Genomic DNA, 18,324 nt, shown 5'->3' with positions numbered 1-18,324 from the left:
AGCCAGACCTGCTCACCATCTGGTGATGCACAGCAGTCTCGCGGCACAACAGGCTGTACAACACTCACTGGATATGACCTCTGACATCATGACAGGCTTTTGTCCTCCTGCCATTTTTCACTCAGTCCTACCTTTTTGAAAGAAAGCAACAGTGTCTGAATGGACTCAAAATTTGGAAAGAGCTGCGTTTCTTCAATAATGTGCATTCCATTTTCATAGCTGATGGCTTTGTGAAGGGCTCCTCGATCTGAAACAACCAGAGGCCACACTTTGGTACAAATACGTAAAAATAGAAATAGATACATGTACATGCTTGGCAGCTTTGGATGCAACTCCTTCACTATTAGGTTTCACCCCCTATCTGCCCCCTTTTCTCCTTCCATGCCTTTGCTACAAAACTGCCAGAATGTATAAGAATGCCCTCTTTGAGCCAAGCATCGACTCAGGGAATGGGGCTCCTGCTCAATGGTAGGGCTTCTGTTTTGCATGAAGAAGGTTCCAGGTCCCATCCCTGCCATCTCCAGGTGGGGCTGGGAAAGACTCCTGGAGAAATTTTGGAGAGGCACAGCCAGTCAGTGTAGACAGTACTGAGCTAGATGAACCAATGATCTGGCTCGGTATAAGGCAGCTTCCTATGACCTTAAACAGCTCCTCAAAAAGTAATTTATTGGCTGGCTCCAGGATGCCCCGCGCACTCTGCCCAGGGCTCCACCACCAATTGTCTGTGGGGAGAGCGGGCTAAGCCTGCTCTCCCCACAGACCTCACTGAGGTACTTCACAGCAATTGTTTGAAGCGCCTCAAAGTCTCTTGCATCAGTCACATTAAAGACAGCTGGGTCACGGAGCAGGTCCTCTGATGTGAATGTGTACAGGAGAAATCAGCAAAGACTGAGGTGGCCCTCATGACAGCCAGGTCTCAGATAGTTTAAGGCTTTAAAGCAAGGCTTCACAGCTTCAGCCCTCCAGCTACTTTTGGAGCACAAGTCTCATAATCCCCAGTCACAATGGCGAGTAGTTGGGGATTATGGGAATTGTAGTCCAACATCTGCAGGAAGGACAAGGTTGTGTTGCCCTGCTTTAAAGGTTTAAATTTTAGGGCTTTGATTTGCAAACATCTGATATATAAACTTGCCAAGAAAGGAGGCAGGCCTCTGTCTAACTGACAATTCCAATTCCAAAGGTGCACTAGACTGCAAAACAAATACGTAACTGACAAAATGGACTCAACTGTTCAGACACACTGAAAAACCCCTTTAGCTTCGTGCGATGCTACGGAATCCTCAGAGCATGAAAATCTCACCTGTACTGATGAACATGACATCATATGTGGTGCCATTCAGTGCTTGGACCTGGTCTACCACAATCTGTGTGTACTTCACATCACGCTTTACCAGTCTGGGTTTGTCTCCTATTGGGGTCACAGAGTCATCCATCAGTGGATGGTCCTTAACAAACTGAAGCGTTTTGTCAGGTAAGTTGAGTGTAGTCTCATAATTGTCTGCTTTGGCCTCTTTGTTTATACACTGTCCCAAGAAGAACAAATCAAATATATGATTATTAAAACTGCATCAACCATGTATAGTAATTCAGATCCTTTGAACATAGGGTACATGATGAAGAGCCAATTCTTTAAACCTCCTCGTGCGTCAGCTGAGAAGCGCAAGGAGAATGGCTATTTCAACTTTACACCTCCCCACATTTATCAGCTGATGAGTGGGTATCTTTAAAGTTTAAATAGCCACTCTCCCCATGCAGGCTGCTCCATCCACTCTTGCTGCAAGTGGATTTTTGGGGTTAGGTCGACAGCCCAATATCACTGTTTCTGCTAACGTTAGCCCTGCAACAGTGTTCTCTCTAATTTTTTTCATCTGTGTGCCGAATGAGTTTTGTTCTGGGCAGCAGCATCAAGGAAGTGTGTGCGCACACATGCATTCAGAGTGGAACCTTCCTGATTAAATCTGAGCAGGATCTAAAATTAACTGAGCAGACATAAAAAACATGTAAGCGTGCGCACGCACACACACACCCCTTAGAGGAAACACTGCCCTGCAACATTAGAGGGCCTCCTGAATTTTATTTTTTGAACCATCCTAGCAGTGTAACCTAGGCAAAATAACTTTGGCCAGTCAACAACAGGTGTCACCTACTAGTTAAGCAACATTTTCCCTCCCTGGTTTACTTCCAATAATAGAACTGAACTGGGGGGGAACTGCTTTAAAAACAGCAGTGACCGGTTAGGTGGAAAAGGGGGACAGGGTTCTCTCTCCTTCTCCGCATACTCTTTTTTGCATAAATACACCCACTCCTACTTAATATGCAAACACATTTTTAACAAACACGTGATTGCCCTGAACATCTAGTTTGGCTCTAAACCAGAATAAGCTAACTGAATGAGTACTTAGCACGATAACTCATTCACAGGAAATCACGATCAGGGAGAAATCTAATCACATTATCTGAAATCTATGCCAGAGACCCTTAAAAAACTTAATTATGAATATTTTAATATAATACAATCATAACAAAGAAAACAAAAGAGTAAAGGAGTACATCATGATTACATTTTGAATTTCAAAAGTAACACTTCTAACAGGGATACCTTATAGCAGGCATCCACAAACTGCGGCCCTCCAGATGTTGCTGATCTACAACTTCCAGCAAACCCAGCCACAAAAAATTGTATCTAGGGATGCTGGGAGTTGTAGTTCAGCAACATCTGGAGGGCCGCAGTTTGGGGATGCCTGCCTTATAGCAGACCTTCCTGTGATCTTAGGCTGCTGGTCAACACTAGACTAAACAGGCCAATGGTCTGACTCAGCAGAAGGCAGATTCCTTTGTTTATTCATATACAGGGGGAACCACAAGCGAGGCTTTCCTGGGAGCAGACAAGAGCTTCTTTCTTCTCAATGAAAAGTGGCCAAAGCAAGGGTCTGGGAAGGAGTGGAACAAACTAACTTTATAGGGGTGCCTGCAGTGGATTTTTTATTTTTTGCTAAACTGGAAGTGTGTGATGAAGGTAGGCATAATATGACATAGGACAACCTCACAATGGCACTAGGCTGGGCAAGCACCATTCACTGCCTCTGCAGGCCCTGCTCTCTTTTCCGTTTATGAGAAGGCGGCAAAAGCTGCAGTTGGGGCACTACACGGCTTGCTGGGATCAGAGGCCCTAAGTGATGATATCTGGCACTTCAACTCAATGAGATGCTCTAAGAACAAAAGCAAAGGAACCATCGCTAGTGCTGAGCTTATCCAGACTTACTGCTCCAGGCCGAGGTTTAGGAATGTCTCCATTGTATCGCACCCACTTTGTGTGGGACTGTTCCACTGTGGCACTCTGCATGTACTTCCCTTTGGCAAAAACATCCTCCACTGTAGAGATGTTGTAGGCACACACGGCTGATAACCCTACATTGTTCCTTTAAAATGGGGGGCGGGGAGAGGGGAGGAATTCATCAAAATTAATACCATTTTAAAGTTGTGTAGAAACAAATACTACTTTACAATATTAAAAGGTTACTTACAATTGTGGGGTAAAAACTCCATAGATCACTGGCTCCTTTGAGTTTGGAGACTTCAGGATAAAGATATCATTGACAATGTTGAAAAACAAATTTTTATCTGGGACTGAGCAAAGCAACCTGGCCTTGAGATAGGAAGTCCATTTTTTTTGTAAAGTCCTAAGTCCTCCTCTGTCCCCCTTTAAAAGAAAACACCAAAGATCCAGGCGTAAGCAAGTTCCCCCTTCCAAGTCAGCATGAATACAGTCTTTAAAAATCTATAATACTACTAGATGACAATGCAGAATCGCAACAGATACTTAAAAGATGATTTGCTGTCATGCACTCAGCAAGACATTCTTGACAATACAACATTTGGTTGCACACAAGTTCTCAGTTGAAGAGCTAAACTCTGTTCTAAAGGTCACGACATAAGTACAAACCAAATCACCAGGAACTAAGCAGATCACTATAATTTCGTTCATCATCAGACAATTTACTGAGGGGAAAGATGGGGGGTGGGGAGAGAATAGATAAAAACAAAGGCCAGAGCCACCTCCTGACAGCTAAGTCATGCTGCAGAATGGCCAAGCAACAGGAAAGCCTGTTAGCAGGCAGCTAATGACAAGTGACAGGCTGTAAGCTGGGGAATACATTACTCCTCCAGCCACAGCCTACCATGCACACTGTCTCTAAAAAGGAGAAGCAGCCCCAGTTAACTAGAAAGAGGGAAACAGGAGAGGAAAAAGTAAAGAGAAGCACAAAAAGACGGGTTCTCTTCTCTCTGCTTGCAGCTAGAAGATCCAATGAAGTCAACTGAAGAGCGGACAACGAAAGACTGCAGGGATGAGGAGTGGCACAGCCTCATACAGTGGCTGGGGGCAGGGATCCCGTCAAAACAGAAAAGTTGACGCTTGGGAGAATCCAAGGTGGTCTCCGCGCATGCGCAAAGCCCATTTGTGTAAAAGACAGAGAACACGTCGACGAACTCACTGTTCTAGCATCACACACCCACTCACTTGTGTTTGGAGTCGATTTCACCATAGCCTGCTTGGCTAGTTCATTCCCTCTGTGCATTTTTAAGTAAAGGCACTGATGCTTACAAACAAACAAACAAACAAACAAACAAACAAACAAACAAACAAACAAACAAAAACACCCCACCATAGACATTATTCTGATAACTGTGGAGAGTTGTAGTGCTCTGCTTTCACCAAACTGCCTAGCATCGGTTAGGATCTCAGAGAACATGAGAAGCTAGAGCTGTCAGTTGCTGCAGATGCTGAGGGAATGGGAAGGACTGTCTTAGATGTTAGTCTGTCATCCTCCTCACCCCTTCCTCACAGCTGCTAGATGCTTGGCCCTATGGCATCTTTGCCCAATGAAAAGAGCTCCCTTCCCAGGGCACATGACCTTCTTTGGAAATATATACACATACCACACATGTCTCTTCAGACAGATGTATAAGACTGTAGCCAAGCAGCTCTGATGAATACTTCACATTGCTGTATACAAAGTTGTTTTTTTTTTAAAGGATGCTTGACCACACCTTACAGCCTCCACCCTATCATGGATCCCAGCTGTTCAGGGCCCCATCTCACAGTATATTCATGGCATGGATCCTGCTGTAGCATAGCTTCTTTTCATATCACGAAAGTAACTCTGGGCTACATGGGGAAAGTCCACTCTCTGGCTCCCCTTTGTCCAGTGGACTACTTCCAGTGACCCAGGGCTTCCGATGTTGCCTTTGTGGCATGGGAAAGTGTCACAAGGAATTGGGGCTCACAAGGGCAAATGCAACGCGAGTAGGGGGCCCAAGTTCTATGAATAATTTTTTAAAAACTTGTGAGTGTCTTGACAGGAAACATACATAGGACTGCAATTTAAATTGTGTAGATTCTAAAATATCCTTGTTCGCTTTTGCTGCATCTGCACTTTTAAAAATGGATGTCTCAATGTGAAATGTATTCAAGGTAGTTAGAATTTTATGTTTTTACGGAGGCAGTTTCTAAAAACAGAGGTCAAAACATTCCTTTCCCCCTAAATAACGACATATTTCCTCTTCCAATCTATATATAGCTCCATGCAAATAATAATGAATGGAAATCTAGTTGCACACTGGTGATGCTGCAAGTTTAAAACAAGGACAAACTGTCAGCAGGGAGAGGACCATCACTACCATGCCAGAGTAAATTCACTTCAAACTGCTAAATATCATAGATCTTGCAGACTGCATCACTTTACATTGTTCAAGTCTACTTTGCAGTTTATAAATTGATTCCTAAAAATGTATCCCCTCCTTGCCCAAGAAAGGTTATATGTCAAATGGCAACATACACACCACATATTTATGAATGAATTTAACCTTATTGCACGTCAGGCAGTTACCCAATAAAGGCAAATACCACCAGGTTTAAAACACACAAAAAGTGACAGAATCAGGCTGGTTGTAATAAATTTGCTTTCAGGCTATGGCAGCTCAGCACAGAATTGCCACTTGTCACATCACAGTCAAGCAGGACATTTTCTTGGTGTGAGAAAAACATTGGCTTTGCCTGGTACCCTTTAGAAATGTGTCAAGCATTTCTACCATCTCCCAACTGACAACTTATGAGTGAAAGAAGTGGGAGGCTATAGAGAGTCTTTAGCCTTGTTTTCGTTCTCAGTAATCTATCAATTCACTAAGCAATTCAGTTCTCTCATTGACAGAACTGATTTTTAATTGCGGAAAGCAAGTCTGAATTCCTCATTAAATTAAAAAAAAACAAAACCCACGAAGGAATGTTTACATAGAAGCTTCCACCATTCCAGGTTGGAACTGTACTACCCTGTTGGACGCATAGGAGGTATTTGGGGGAAAGGTCTGCTTTTCCCCTAATCCCATGGGACAGCCCTCCATTCATAAAGGAGACAGGGAACCTATGTAGTAGATGTTTATATTAGGGATGTGCACCGAGCTGGTTAAAACAGAACATTAAAATTGTTAAATGTTAAAATGTGGATAGGGGAATGGGGAGTGAGATCTCTTCCCCCCCCCACTTTATTTTTAAAGGAAAGCAGTCCCTTACCTGCTCTCTGCGACCGTGTGCATGCGTGGGTGCTGATCACGCAAATGGCACCCGTGCATGCATGGACGCCATGTGCATCCCGGGGCCATGTGTGGGTGCTTGGGACAAGCGCTGCAGCAGCAAGAAGCTGCATGGGGCAGTGGGGTGCAGTTAAGGGATCCCAAGATCCCACTCCCCTCCCTGCAGCACTGAACATCCCTTGGCAAACAGCTATGAGGAGTGGGGAACTGGGTTAGGAACATGGAAGGGGCAAAAAATTAACCCCCTTTCCAAACTGGAATAGAACCCCCTGCAGCTAGTAAACAATAAAAGACAACTACGTTGTTTAGCATCATGTGTGGTTTTGATTGTCAGATATTTTATTGTTTAGTGCCCTGTATGTTAATATGGTTCCATTTTAATGTTGTTTTTCTTTTATTTAAAAGCTGAATGATTATGTATGTTATTTATTATGTATGTATTTGTAATTCTTTTTATGACTCTCAACTGTCTCAAGATGAGATACAGATCTATTTAATAAAAATAAAAATAAAATAAAATAAAGTACCTCTTCTATGAATAAAGTACCTGGACTTCAGGGATCAAACAGACACACAACGTCAACTTAACCTTCTACAATGTTTTTAAGCCAAAGAAAAGGAAAAATGGTCCCGCTATATCCCACCTTACAAACTCTAGCTATCCGTGGAATCATAAGCTTGCCGAGAAATTCATATTCCACAGACACTTCAGTGAAAAAGAAGTACACTTTGTCATCATCCCCATCTTCGCTTTCTGATTCAGTTCTTATCACATCAGCAAAAATGAAATTTGGTTCTGCAGAAAAGAAACAAAATTAATTCTTCCATTCCCATGCCATCATTTCCCCATCCCTCAGTTTTTTCTATTTTTCCTCATTATGGTCACTTTGCTCCCTGATACGGAAATTGTTCTTCCTTAAAGTCCTAGTAGGATGCCTCCATTTTCTAGCAAGATTTGTTATTTCCATATTCCAGAACATTTTCAGGCAAATCTGTGAAATATAATTAACTGTCTTCTTGAACTCAGGAAGAGCAAGACCCAAACAGACTTTTGAACTGAGTGCTCTGGACTGGTTTGTTTTTAGAATACAAACATTAAGAATCATCCATGCAGCTCCAAAAACCATAGCATTGTTTTGGTGGTGGATTCCTTGAAGGAATCCTAGGAATTGCTGCGACTGAGGGTCAAACCCATGATGGGAAAGGGATCCAGATCAGGACCATGACAGTGCAAAGGTTAAAAGCTCCCCTCCTACCATGACACAGTAACAATATGGACTGGGAGATCTGAGGCTGCTATTCACATTAAACAAAACACAGGGCCAATTAATGTGATTAACATCATGTCTGAGCAGTGATTCAAAGGAAGAGGCTATACATCATGAGTGAGCAAGTCGCTATGTTGCATTGCCATTTATTTTCCCATTATCTGGCAGAAGCTCAAAAGTCTCTTGATCGTTCACAATCAAATTTGATGTTCAAAGATACACCAAACCATCACAGGGTTGCATGCTGTTTTAGCTTTATTAGCTAAATAAAGCTTTATTTGATGCTTTATATTATCAGCAATGGTTTATTTGATGCTTTATATTCTCAGCAATGGTTCTCCCAAGCCAACAGAAGACAGAAACAAGAAGTCCTGGTAAGAACTGATCTGCCTACTTTCCTTTCCTTATAATTTTAATTGATAATTGCCACCCCCAAATTCATGCACTTTTGTTGTTAAACACCAAATGCAATATGCAGGGTACAGTAAAACGGTAGTTGCCAGAACCTTGTCTGTAAGAACAGGGTGGAGGATGGCAATGAGGTAATGATGTTATAAACACGCTGCTGAAATATCCCTATGGGGCACTACAACTGTACTAAACAGATCCAAATTACTCCAGGCATTGCAAAGTTGTTAGCAGGGGGAACACACACATACAGCCACCATTTTGAAATGTGTTCCAGAATTCATTTATGCAATATCAAGATTAAATATCCTTTATAATCTTAACATGTATACCACGTTTGGTGCAAATCAGTTAGACAGTTCACAAGTTAGCATACTTCCACCTCAAAAGTTCATGTCTGCCATCTTGAATTGGGGCGTATGACATCATCATATGCCACTGAGATGCCCTTATCTGGCACAAATTTGACCCCCATCAGTGCAGGTGTGGTCCCAATTGGTCCACACACACACACACACACACATGGATATAGACAGACTCACACAGCAAGGTGATCTCATAAGACTACTTTCCATGAGGAAAGTAGGCTAAAAATGTGCATTTCAGGATGAGGAAGATATATTTTCCTCTAAAAATTAGGGGCAGTGTGGGGAGCAGGAAAACATCAAAAATATATTGAGGATATTATAAATTGAAGGGTAGCATATATGTTTATATAATTAATACATAAATTATACTAAATTATTTTACTAGACTGAACATGTGGCAGTCAATCCCCAAATAGCCATTTCTCTCATTTTTTGTCCTTCCCCCACTCCAAACATTCCCCACCCCAAACATCCTTACCATTAAGCCAAGGAATTGCATACTCTGTCCTTAGTGGACTTTGCTGGGAGTTTCTAGAAATAATAGGCTCACTTCCCAAGAAGTTGTATGATGTTCCAGAGTAAAGTTCTCCATCTTTAGATGAACATTAAACAGAATTAATTAAAAAATGTATAATTTAGCAGTAAACAGCATTTTTAAAATTCGTAACATAATATACAATACCCCTTACCTTAAATCTTCTGTGCTCTCCCAGTCCCCCTCCCATCTGAGACACAATGAATAGGACTGCCAAACTCCTGCAGCCACTGTGCTGCTCCCTTCTCCGCTGCTCAATTGCTACACAACTGTCCTCCATTCCTAAACAGCCATGCATTACAAACAGCAAGGGAATGGACTTGACCTGTGTATAGGTTAAGGCGACTCTCTTCTGTAAAGTGCTGAAAATCACTCCCTTTAAACAGACAAATTCTACATTATGGCTACTCTTCTTCTAGGAATGCATGGTTACTGAAAGTATTTGAAATTGCACATTTAGAAAAACAACTGATATGGTGCGAACCAGTGATAACTGAGAAATGATTGCCATGTATTACTTCTTAGAATGCTTTTTGATTTTGCAATCAAAAGGAACATATTTTCATAAAAGACATAATGACTGATGACTAATAATAATAATAATAATAATAATAATAATAATGATTAAAGTTTGTTATTTATGTATTTATGGCAATATTACAATTATGTAATAATGCATTGCTATGATTTTTACTTTCAATCTCTCTCTCTCTCTCTCTCTCTCTCTCTCTCTCTCTCTCTCTCTAAAAATATTTAATTGCCAATCCAAAGGGCTACTAATTACACTTGGCATTTAATTTCTGTGAAAGGCATGTATGCAAAATGATGAGAAAGAGAACATATGTTGTTTTTGTTTTTTAAAAAAATCCACTAAGGTATGGAGAATCTATTGGAATTTTTAAAATAATTTTGATTCTGTCCATCATTATGAAAAGATGGAGAAGTAATATTTGAAATTTGTACTTACCAACCATAACAGATGTATAACTTTGTGCAGGATCAAATGGACATCTTCCTTTACCATCTTCATTTCTGCCCCCAAGTTCAAATGATTTCAAATTCTACAAAACAATTAAATCATATATTTTACCAGCCATCTGAATCATAATAGGAACAATCCAGCACACAGATGTGAACACTCAGGGATTTCAGTGGGGTGAGAGATCCATAATGACCAACTCATGCAGCCATTCCCAGCTTATTTTCAACATGGTTAACCATACAGTGATGGGGCCATAGCACAGTGCTTTGTATCCCAGGTTCAATCCCTAGCATCTAGGGAGGGCTGGGAAATACCCCCAATCTGAAACTCTAAAGAGCCACTGTCAGTCAGTGTAGATAGTACTGAGCTAGATGGACCAACTGTCTAACTCCATATGAAGCAACGTCATATGTCCATCCTGTTGAACCAACTGTACTTGTTTTAATGTATTTCCAGATTTCAACTTAATACATTCTTGCACAACTTTCAAATTATGAACTAGTTAGTTGATTACAGATTGGATAAGATGCTGCCTGGAAATAGGCTGAAGCAACATACATGGACTAGCATACAATGAATTCAATATATCAAAAATAAACTGGAAATATTTGTGAGAATCAGTCCTGCGTCCTTGATTGTTCCTAATAAGTTTGTGGTCAAAAACAGCTGCAGAATATAACAGCCGTGATCTAGACCATCCATGACGGCAGTCTCTGAAGTCTATGATGATTTCAGTGAAGAAAATCAAATCAAAGAAGCATGAGTATTGAAATGAATGAGATACAGAAGAGCTAAACTGTGGCTGGATTGTACAAAGTATTTTTAAATGAAATAGTTGCACCATGACAAAGCTAGGCTAATAAGCAAATAAACAGCATATCACACCAGAGAATAACACCAGAAGTACTAGAGGAAATGATCTGGTTGGTTAGGACAGACTTGAGTGTGCCCTTTTGCTGTCCCCTCACCATAACCCGGTGGTGTTATTCCTTCACTGTGCATACAGGCACATGTGTGAGGGAGCCATTTCCAGCAACACACATGCCACAAAAGCAGTTGCTGGATGGCGGGGAATAACATTCCTAGAAAAAGAGCAAGGAGTTTAGTGTGTGAGGCTTGTGTGGAAATCCCCACTGAAAAGCCTAAATAGAGGGAAGAGAAGGTTGGGGTATGACAAAAACAAGATAGGTTAGACAGCCAAAGTGAAATAGCAAAGGAGGTTCATGAAGAAAAAGACAGACATTAGGCAAAGAATGGAGAAGTAGAATATGTGGCAGGATAAAGGAGTTATGCCATGACAGTGAGATACATGGCAATGACTAGAAAGATTTTTGCAAGCGAGGAAACCCTCCTAGAAAATGATAGGCAAGCCAATGTATGCTTGGGCAGCGGAGAGCAGTTTAACCTGCCTTTGCCAGGGAAAGCACAATTATGCTACCCATTAGCATAACCTTTCTGATGGTGGACAAGCCATTAAATAGGGGGAAATCACAATTATGTAATTGGGAAGTTATTAATATAAAAATAAAAGATTCAGTAGTAACAAGGGTATGGCAAAGAGGGAACAAGTTTTGGCAATGTTCTGGAAAGGAGGATAGACAGACTTACAGAGAAGAGAGACAAGAAAGGTCACAGTCTACCCTCAAGAATCCTGTCCTTGGGAACAAAGTAAGATCTGAGTAAAGGAGAATGATGAGAGAGTCAGAGATATGGAAGGCAGAGAGGAGGCATTTTTTAAGCACACAAGGAGGACTTCATTCTGAAGCATTCAGTAGTATGAAGCTATGATATAACCAGGAGCTGACAGAGACAAGACAGGCAGAGAAGGAGTCAGAGAGTTTAGAAAGAGACAAATAGAGTGGTAGGCACACACAGGATGTTTATATGTTCTATATGTATCGACTGAGCCACCTAATGGCACAGCGGGGAAATGACTTGATTATCAAGCCAGAGGCTGCCGGTTTGATTCCCCGCTAGTATGCTTCCCAGACTATGGGAAACACCTATATTGGGCAGCAGCGATATAGGAAGATGCTGAAAGGCATCATCTCACTCATACTGCGCAGGAGATGGCAATGGTAAACCCCTCCTGTATTCTACCAAAGACAACCACAAGGCTCTGGAATCCCCAGGAGTTGACACCAACTCACTTTACTTTATGATCAATTAGAAGAACATCACAAACAAAATATGATGGAAACAAAGCCTTCATCAAACACCATTCACTGGGAAATAATTACTAAGCTCAGAAGAGCAAAGCCTTCAAGGACAGAAATACATACAGCACATGTGCTTTGCTCATCACACTATTCAGCAGAGTCGAACTATTTCTATGCTTTTATAGTTACCTTTAAAAAATGCATTTTCACACTTACCAGATGATCACAGACTGGCTGAAATGCATTAGTTCCACATACATAGAGGAACGTATCATTCAGCTGTTGTAAGACACGGACATAGTTAAGGCACTCGGTCTGCAAAGCAGAAGAGGGTGAGATGGGAAAGTTGATAAACTGAAAACTGAATTTATTAGGAACACAAGCTACCTCTATGGAATCAAACCCACACACAGTTCTCCAGACATAAGCTCTGCTGAAATCAATGGGACTTGCTTCCATAAAATGCATTTAAGATTAGGATACTAACTTGCCATATTCATTGTTCACCCACATATACAAATACTGGCTCACATGTTCTGCAGCATTAAGGAAAACAGGATCTGTGTCCTTGCAAGGTGCAGCCTTGGAGCTCAGCCAGAACATTGCTGAGCTGCCAAATGAGTGCTGAGGGGGAGGAAGGAACAATTTTTGCTGATGTCCCCTCCCTCTAAAAGTGCTCTTTGGCTGTCAGGAACATGCCTCTGAGGGCTGATCATCAGGGACACATTCCTGGCAGTCAAAGAACATTTTAGAGGGCAGGGAGAGCAGCAACAATGGTTCTCCCTCTTCTCCGGGCACATTTGGCTGCTCACAACACTCTGGCTGAACTCCAAAGCAGCCTCTTGCAAGGCCTCCTCCTAATACTGTGGCACATGTGGGCCAATCAAAGGTTGTAGTAGTGGTAACATTCATGACTGGATCACCATCTATGAAATATGCTATCACATTGTCCATTTATTATTTGTAGATACCAAATTGTTTCTCATATGACAGTGACAATCAACATTATTAGCGGATGCTGTAGTCAAAACAGACATCAGTGATCCATAAAAGACTTGTTTCACTGTTTAAATAAACATGACTCCTATTATATGTAAGAAAAACAACTTTGGACTTTTCAGTGACCCCTCTGATGTACATACTATAACCCCAGGTGGGGAGAAAGCTTTGTAAGTTCACAGTTCAGCTGCCTTGACAGAATTTCCCACAACCTTTAAACATCTTTGAAAGGCTGAGCTAATAAAAGATTATCAAAGTCTAGTAGCGAAATCCAGCAACTTTGGTTGCCTCTGGCAACTTTTTTCAGTTACAACAACATCTGAGAATCTGCCTCTTTTGCCACACATCTGACCTGAACATATACTACATGAAGCCATGGAAACTTGCTGTATTTGAAATGTGAACATTTGGTATAGGGGGTGTTGGCATTGGCATCCCCTTAAATCCTCACTTTTGAGACTGAGCACATACATTTGACTGACATGTAGATGGAAGAGAGGTAAGAAAATGTTCAATGGGGGCGAGGGGAGTTAAGGCTTGTTAGGTAGCAAGAAAGTCACCTGTCAAACACCTCTGCCAACCCTTTTCTGGCCCTGAAGAGTTTCCATAGAGAAAAAGAGAAGAAAAGAGAGAAAGAGAATTGAGGAGGAGATATGAGCAAGGGAAAAAGACTGAAAGGTTTTTAAGTGGCTGTGAAGAAGAGAACTGATCAGCATTCTGATTTCTTCAAGCAGCATCTATAATGCTATAGTAGGCTGAAATCATAATCAGATAAACCAGCCATCCACCTCTGCTCACTGCCATGCCATCTACTTTTGTGGATGTCTGCATGTACAAAGAATTTGGATCCATATAGGCAGTCATGAAATTTGTCTCCCACAGTCCATTTCAACGCCAAGATCCAAAGCTAAAATTAAAGTCAAGAATACCTGAATAGTTTTGTTATGTGTGGTTATCAGAAAAGGTCTCAACCCAAACCCTACTCTCTAAAGTAACAGCAAGGAGGAAAAAAGCTCGCACGGTCATCATCCTTCAAGGAGTTGTGCTCTGCCAGCATCAATATCCTCCAACACATTACAGCGGAAAGCCAAGCTGGTGCAATAAACAGGCAGAAGCAGCAGCCTGCTTGAGGAATTGCCTTATAGGGACTAAAAACAGCACAGGAGGAAAACTAACTCTGCTGCCGGTTCTTTTTAAAAAGAAATTAATCATTTCTACAGTGTTACCAGACAGATTTTCCTGAAAGTCACACTGATAAAAGACAAAGGGCAAATCTGCTCACCTGTTTGGATTTGCCCTTTTCTGCACATTTAGTTTTCTTGTCTTCGGTGACCTTCCAGAACACCTGGGCAAAGAGAGAACCAATCAGATGGCCTTGTTAGTGCTACCACTCAGAGCAATGCATGCAGGCAAGATTTCAAGGCCTTCCCGGAGGCAAATGCAAACAGTCATAGATCTCTAACATATGAAGCTGCCTTATATGGAGTCAGACCATTCGTCCATAGAGTTCACTACAGTATTTATACTGACTTCCCCCCAGCCTTACCTAGAGATGCCAAAGATTGAACTTGGGACCTTCTGCAGGCAAAGCAGGCGCTCTGCCACCCAGCTAATGCCCCTCCCCAAACAGCTCCACCTCCTCTAAATATCTGCCCTCTTGAGAAAGGACATTTCCAAACACACCTGCAGTACTGGAGTGAAAGCTTGATCAGCATTTGCTATGCTTATGCAAAAGTTATGGAAAATCATGTCAAATTATTAATCATGTCTCCTATATTGCATTAATTTGACTTATACAGTAACTCATGAGAGCCCAAAGGGCAAATGGTGCCATTTCCCCTATTATCCATACAGCCATTCCCCAAGCAGTAGACAATAGAAGCAGGTAGCAGGAAGGCAGTATTTTAAAAGCTGTTCTCTATTAATGCTTACGTAGCTAGAAACAGCTGATAGCTGCATTTACTGGACAAAACCTATTCACATTAAGCCTGAAAATAGTTAGGATTGGGCTGTTGGTAATAAAAGTGCTCAGCAATATAAAAATATAGTATTACAAAACTGCATACCTACCTCTTGCCTTTTTTCAGAAATGTTCAATGAATTTAGCGCAAAGATAACTTCTCTTGCTCCTACGTATAAAATATCTTTGTCTTCACTTAGTAACAAGGTTGAGTAGTTAAAGGTTTCTGATTCTTGAAAATGTACTAGATGTACTTCTGTTTTAAAAAACACAAACAGGGAAATTTTGACTTCAAATGAATATTTACAGTACAATGATTTACAGTATCTAGGCAATTTATTTTGATATCTTTAAAAATAGTGTAACCTGCTAATCAGAAATTAGAAAGAATCTGCAAAGAAGGAAGAAACTCAAAAGTCTAATCATATGCAAAGGCCTGGAGCTCAGACTTGTTCAAAGAGCCATTTTGAGGGCTTGTGATTAGAGCTCCTTCTGAAACAAAACAGACAAAAAAAGGGCTTCCACCCTAGCAGAATGTGCCAGAATGATATAACCATAATGCTTTTTTTAAAGCTTTATTTATTTTGTTAGAGAGAGATATGGAAGAGACCAATTTTAGGTTTGCCTGTAAGTCCTACCACCACTTTATGTGACCTTAAGTTTCTTTAGTTTTTATTTTAGTTGACTGGAATAATCAAAAAGTCAAGAGAATCTGTGGAAATATAGACACCAGTCCCATCCCATCTTCCTCTTTTAAACCCCTCCCTTAAATTTTCTGTATTTCTTTATGTTTCTCAGTATTCTCAATTGTAACATTAATCATAAAGAAAAGAAATATGGAAGGAAGGATGGCAATTAACAATGACCTTTCTTTCAAAGTCTCCTTAGGAAACACTGAGAAGTAAACAAAGGCATAAATGAGATAGCTACACAAACTGCTATTGTCCTATATACTGACATACTTCCAACTCTTACTAGAAAGTATTGAGTGATGCATGGAATATCTACTCCCATTATTTTGCTCTGGCATTGTGCCAGGTTGTATGGATATCAATGCAACACTTGTCTTATTTTCTCACTACATTTAAAACCCCTCATATGAATATAAGCATGCACGAAACCAGTAAGGAAAACCAAACACAAAAGCTGTGTTTCAGAAGATTTAAAAAGGCAGAAATCCCTCAATAAAGAACTTGTTTCACAATTCTCTCCCTCCCCAGTCAAACAGCAGAACTGAAGGGTAATTCACATATTGTTGTTTTTAAAAACTAGATTCCTTGTGCATGCAACTTGGTTTGGTAGATTTGGGAAAGCAACCATGTACAGCACTCATGTGTATCAGCTTGCTTCTGCACACATATACCCCCTAGTTGAACTAGGATAATGCTATAAAAGTAAGCTACAAGCAATTTGCTTAGGACTGAGTTTCACTGACCATGCCACTACACAGGCAAGTCAGTATCCTTTCCTGAGAGAAAGACCTGGAAGTTTTTAACACAAGTTTTTAAAGCCCTTTAGCCTGTATCTCCTCCAGAACAGAGGGTGTTTGTTCACATATCGGCAGCTTTACCCAGAAGTCCCTGCGAGCTATCGGGGAGCACTTCACACACAATTCGGGTTTTTCACTGCACATTAGAGTACAGCCCAATTTATATCCAGGATTTTTAAAAATCCACTTTATGCACCATATTTTTGGGATAACTGAGTTCACAGTACAGCCTCACAGAAAACGTGTGGTAAAACCTGATATGTGGAGAACTCCCTGGAGATACTAGCTCTCCATCTCTCAGGAAATGAAGCAGACTTGTCAATCCATGTTCCTGACTTACAGCAGACACAGAAGGTAAAATTCAGAGCACAACTGAGCTGAAATAAGTTTCTATTCATTTTAACTTCCTATGCAACCTCACATGTCACAGTACAAGATATCACCATATCTAATACAAACCTCATATGCAAACAAGCCTGTAATCTACTGGCATGAATAATTTTCATAAATCATGCCAACAAGGTAGAGAACTATTATTTATATATTTTATGTAGAATTATCTTGGTCATTGTCTTACCTTTGTGTTCCCAAGTGATCCGAGGGACTGGACCAAGCGCTGCAACAATTCCAAGAAATAAACTCACAGCTCCATACAGAAGGAGAGACATTTTAACTGTCCTTGTTTGATGGGAGTAGTTGGGTAACTACAGCAGCAAAAGTTCATTGGGCAGAATAAATGCCTTTTTGAGTTCAGAGCGTTTGTAAAAATGAAGACATGTCAGACTTAATGAGCATGCGGCAGACACCTTGCAAGGAAGCTTCCAAACGGTTGCGCTGTCTGATAGATCACTTCCCCCAATGAACACAGATTTGCCACAGCAGTGAACAGAAAGGACTTCCTGAATCAGCCTCGGCAACTCTTTTGCTTCTTAAGCACATGCTTCCGATTAGTTGGGCTGGTATATAACACTGCCGAAGGAAAAGGTAGATGGAAGGAAGTGATCAGAGGTTTTCACAAAGACCAATCATTTCCAGACGCACACTTTCCTTTGTTAAACATTCCAACACCAAAAAGCTTTGATTTTATAAAAAGGAAAAAGCAACACATTTTCAGAAATAGCCAAAGGAAATTAACAACCATATTTTCCACATGCTATTACCATTCATATCTGTCAAGTCAGTATCTGTAGACAAGCATTTTCAGAAAAAGAGATGTGGTGTTTTTAAAATTCAAGGTAAATGCTAATACTGTAACAAAAGACCAAAACAGAGTATAAATATCAAGCAGAGGTTTAGTCTACAGGCATTTTTGTACAGCCCAGCGGTTTCTCTAAAAAGTCTATGAATCCCAATCATTTTTTTAAAAATGAGATAAATATGAAAAACTGCTGTCAAGAGATTTCCAAAGTACCTGTGATGAAATGGTACAGGACCACATTTATTCAAAGGAGCTTAGAACACTGGAGAGCTGTCAATCATAAGACACAGTTAGAGAGTAACAGGCATTGGAAGTGAAGTGGAGTTAGAGTGGGGATTTGGGTCTGGTTAGGGACAGACTCAAAGAGAAG

At 40.9% G+C, this 18,324-nt stretch overlaps 1 protein-coding gene across 10 annotated transcripts in view; it reads right to left on the bottom strand.

Annotated features, from left to right (window-relative positions):
• SEMA4D (semaphorin 4D) overlaps positions 1-18,324 on the bottom strand; it is a 171,715-nt gene that overhangs the window by 36,455 nt on the left and 116,936 nt on the right. For 9 of the 10 annotated variants that reach the window (XM_053295126.1, XM_053295125.1, XM_053295127.1 and 6 more), the window contains 11 exons: positions 17,334-17,725; positions 15,378-15,523; positions 14,590-14,652; positions 12,525-12,623; positions 10,135-10,228; positions 9,111-9,224; positions 7,233-7,384; positions 3,525-3,700; positions 3,263-3,419; positions 1,301-1,523; positions 132-247 (listed from right to left, as the gene is read on the bottom strand). In XM_053295126.1, coding sequence (XP_053151101.1) covers positions 132-247; positions 1,301-1,523; positions 3,263-3,419; positions 3,525-3,700; positions 7,233-7,384; positions 9,111-9,224; positions 10,135-10,228; positions 12,525-12,623; positions 14,590-14,652; positions 15,378-15,523; positions 17,334-17,424 — 1,431 coding nt within the window. In that variant the 5' untranslated portion in view covers positions 17,425-17,725. The remainder of the gene's footprint in view (positions 1-131; positions 248-1,300; positions 1,524-3,262; positions 3,420-3,524; positions 3,701-7,232; positions 7,385-9,110; positions 9,225-10,134; positions 10,229-12,524; positions 12,624-14,589; positions 14,653-15,377; positions 15,524-17,333; positions 17,726-18,324) is intronic. The other variant, XM_053295124.1, reaches the window with a different exon arrangement.

This window comes from Hemicordylus capensis, chromosome 2, assembly GCF_027244095.1.
Source record: "Hemicordylus capensis ecotype Gifberg chromosome 2, rHemCap1.1.pri, whole genome shotgun sequence".
NCBI classification, from domain to species: domain Eukaryota; kingdom Metazoa; phylum Chordata; class Lepidosauria; order Squamata; family Cordylidae; genus Hemicordylus; species Hemicordylus capensis.
Note: the sequence above shows the minus strand (reverse complement) of the source record. Positions and strands in the feature narration are given on the sequence as shown.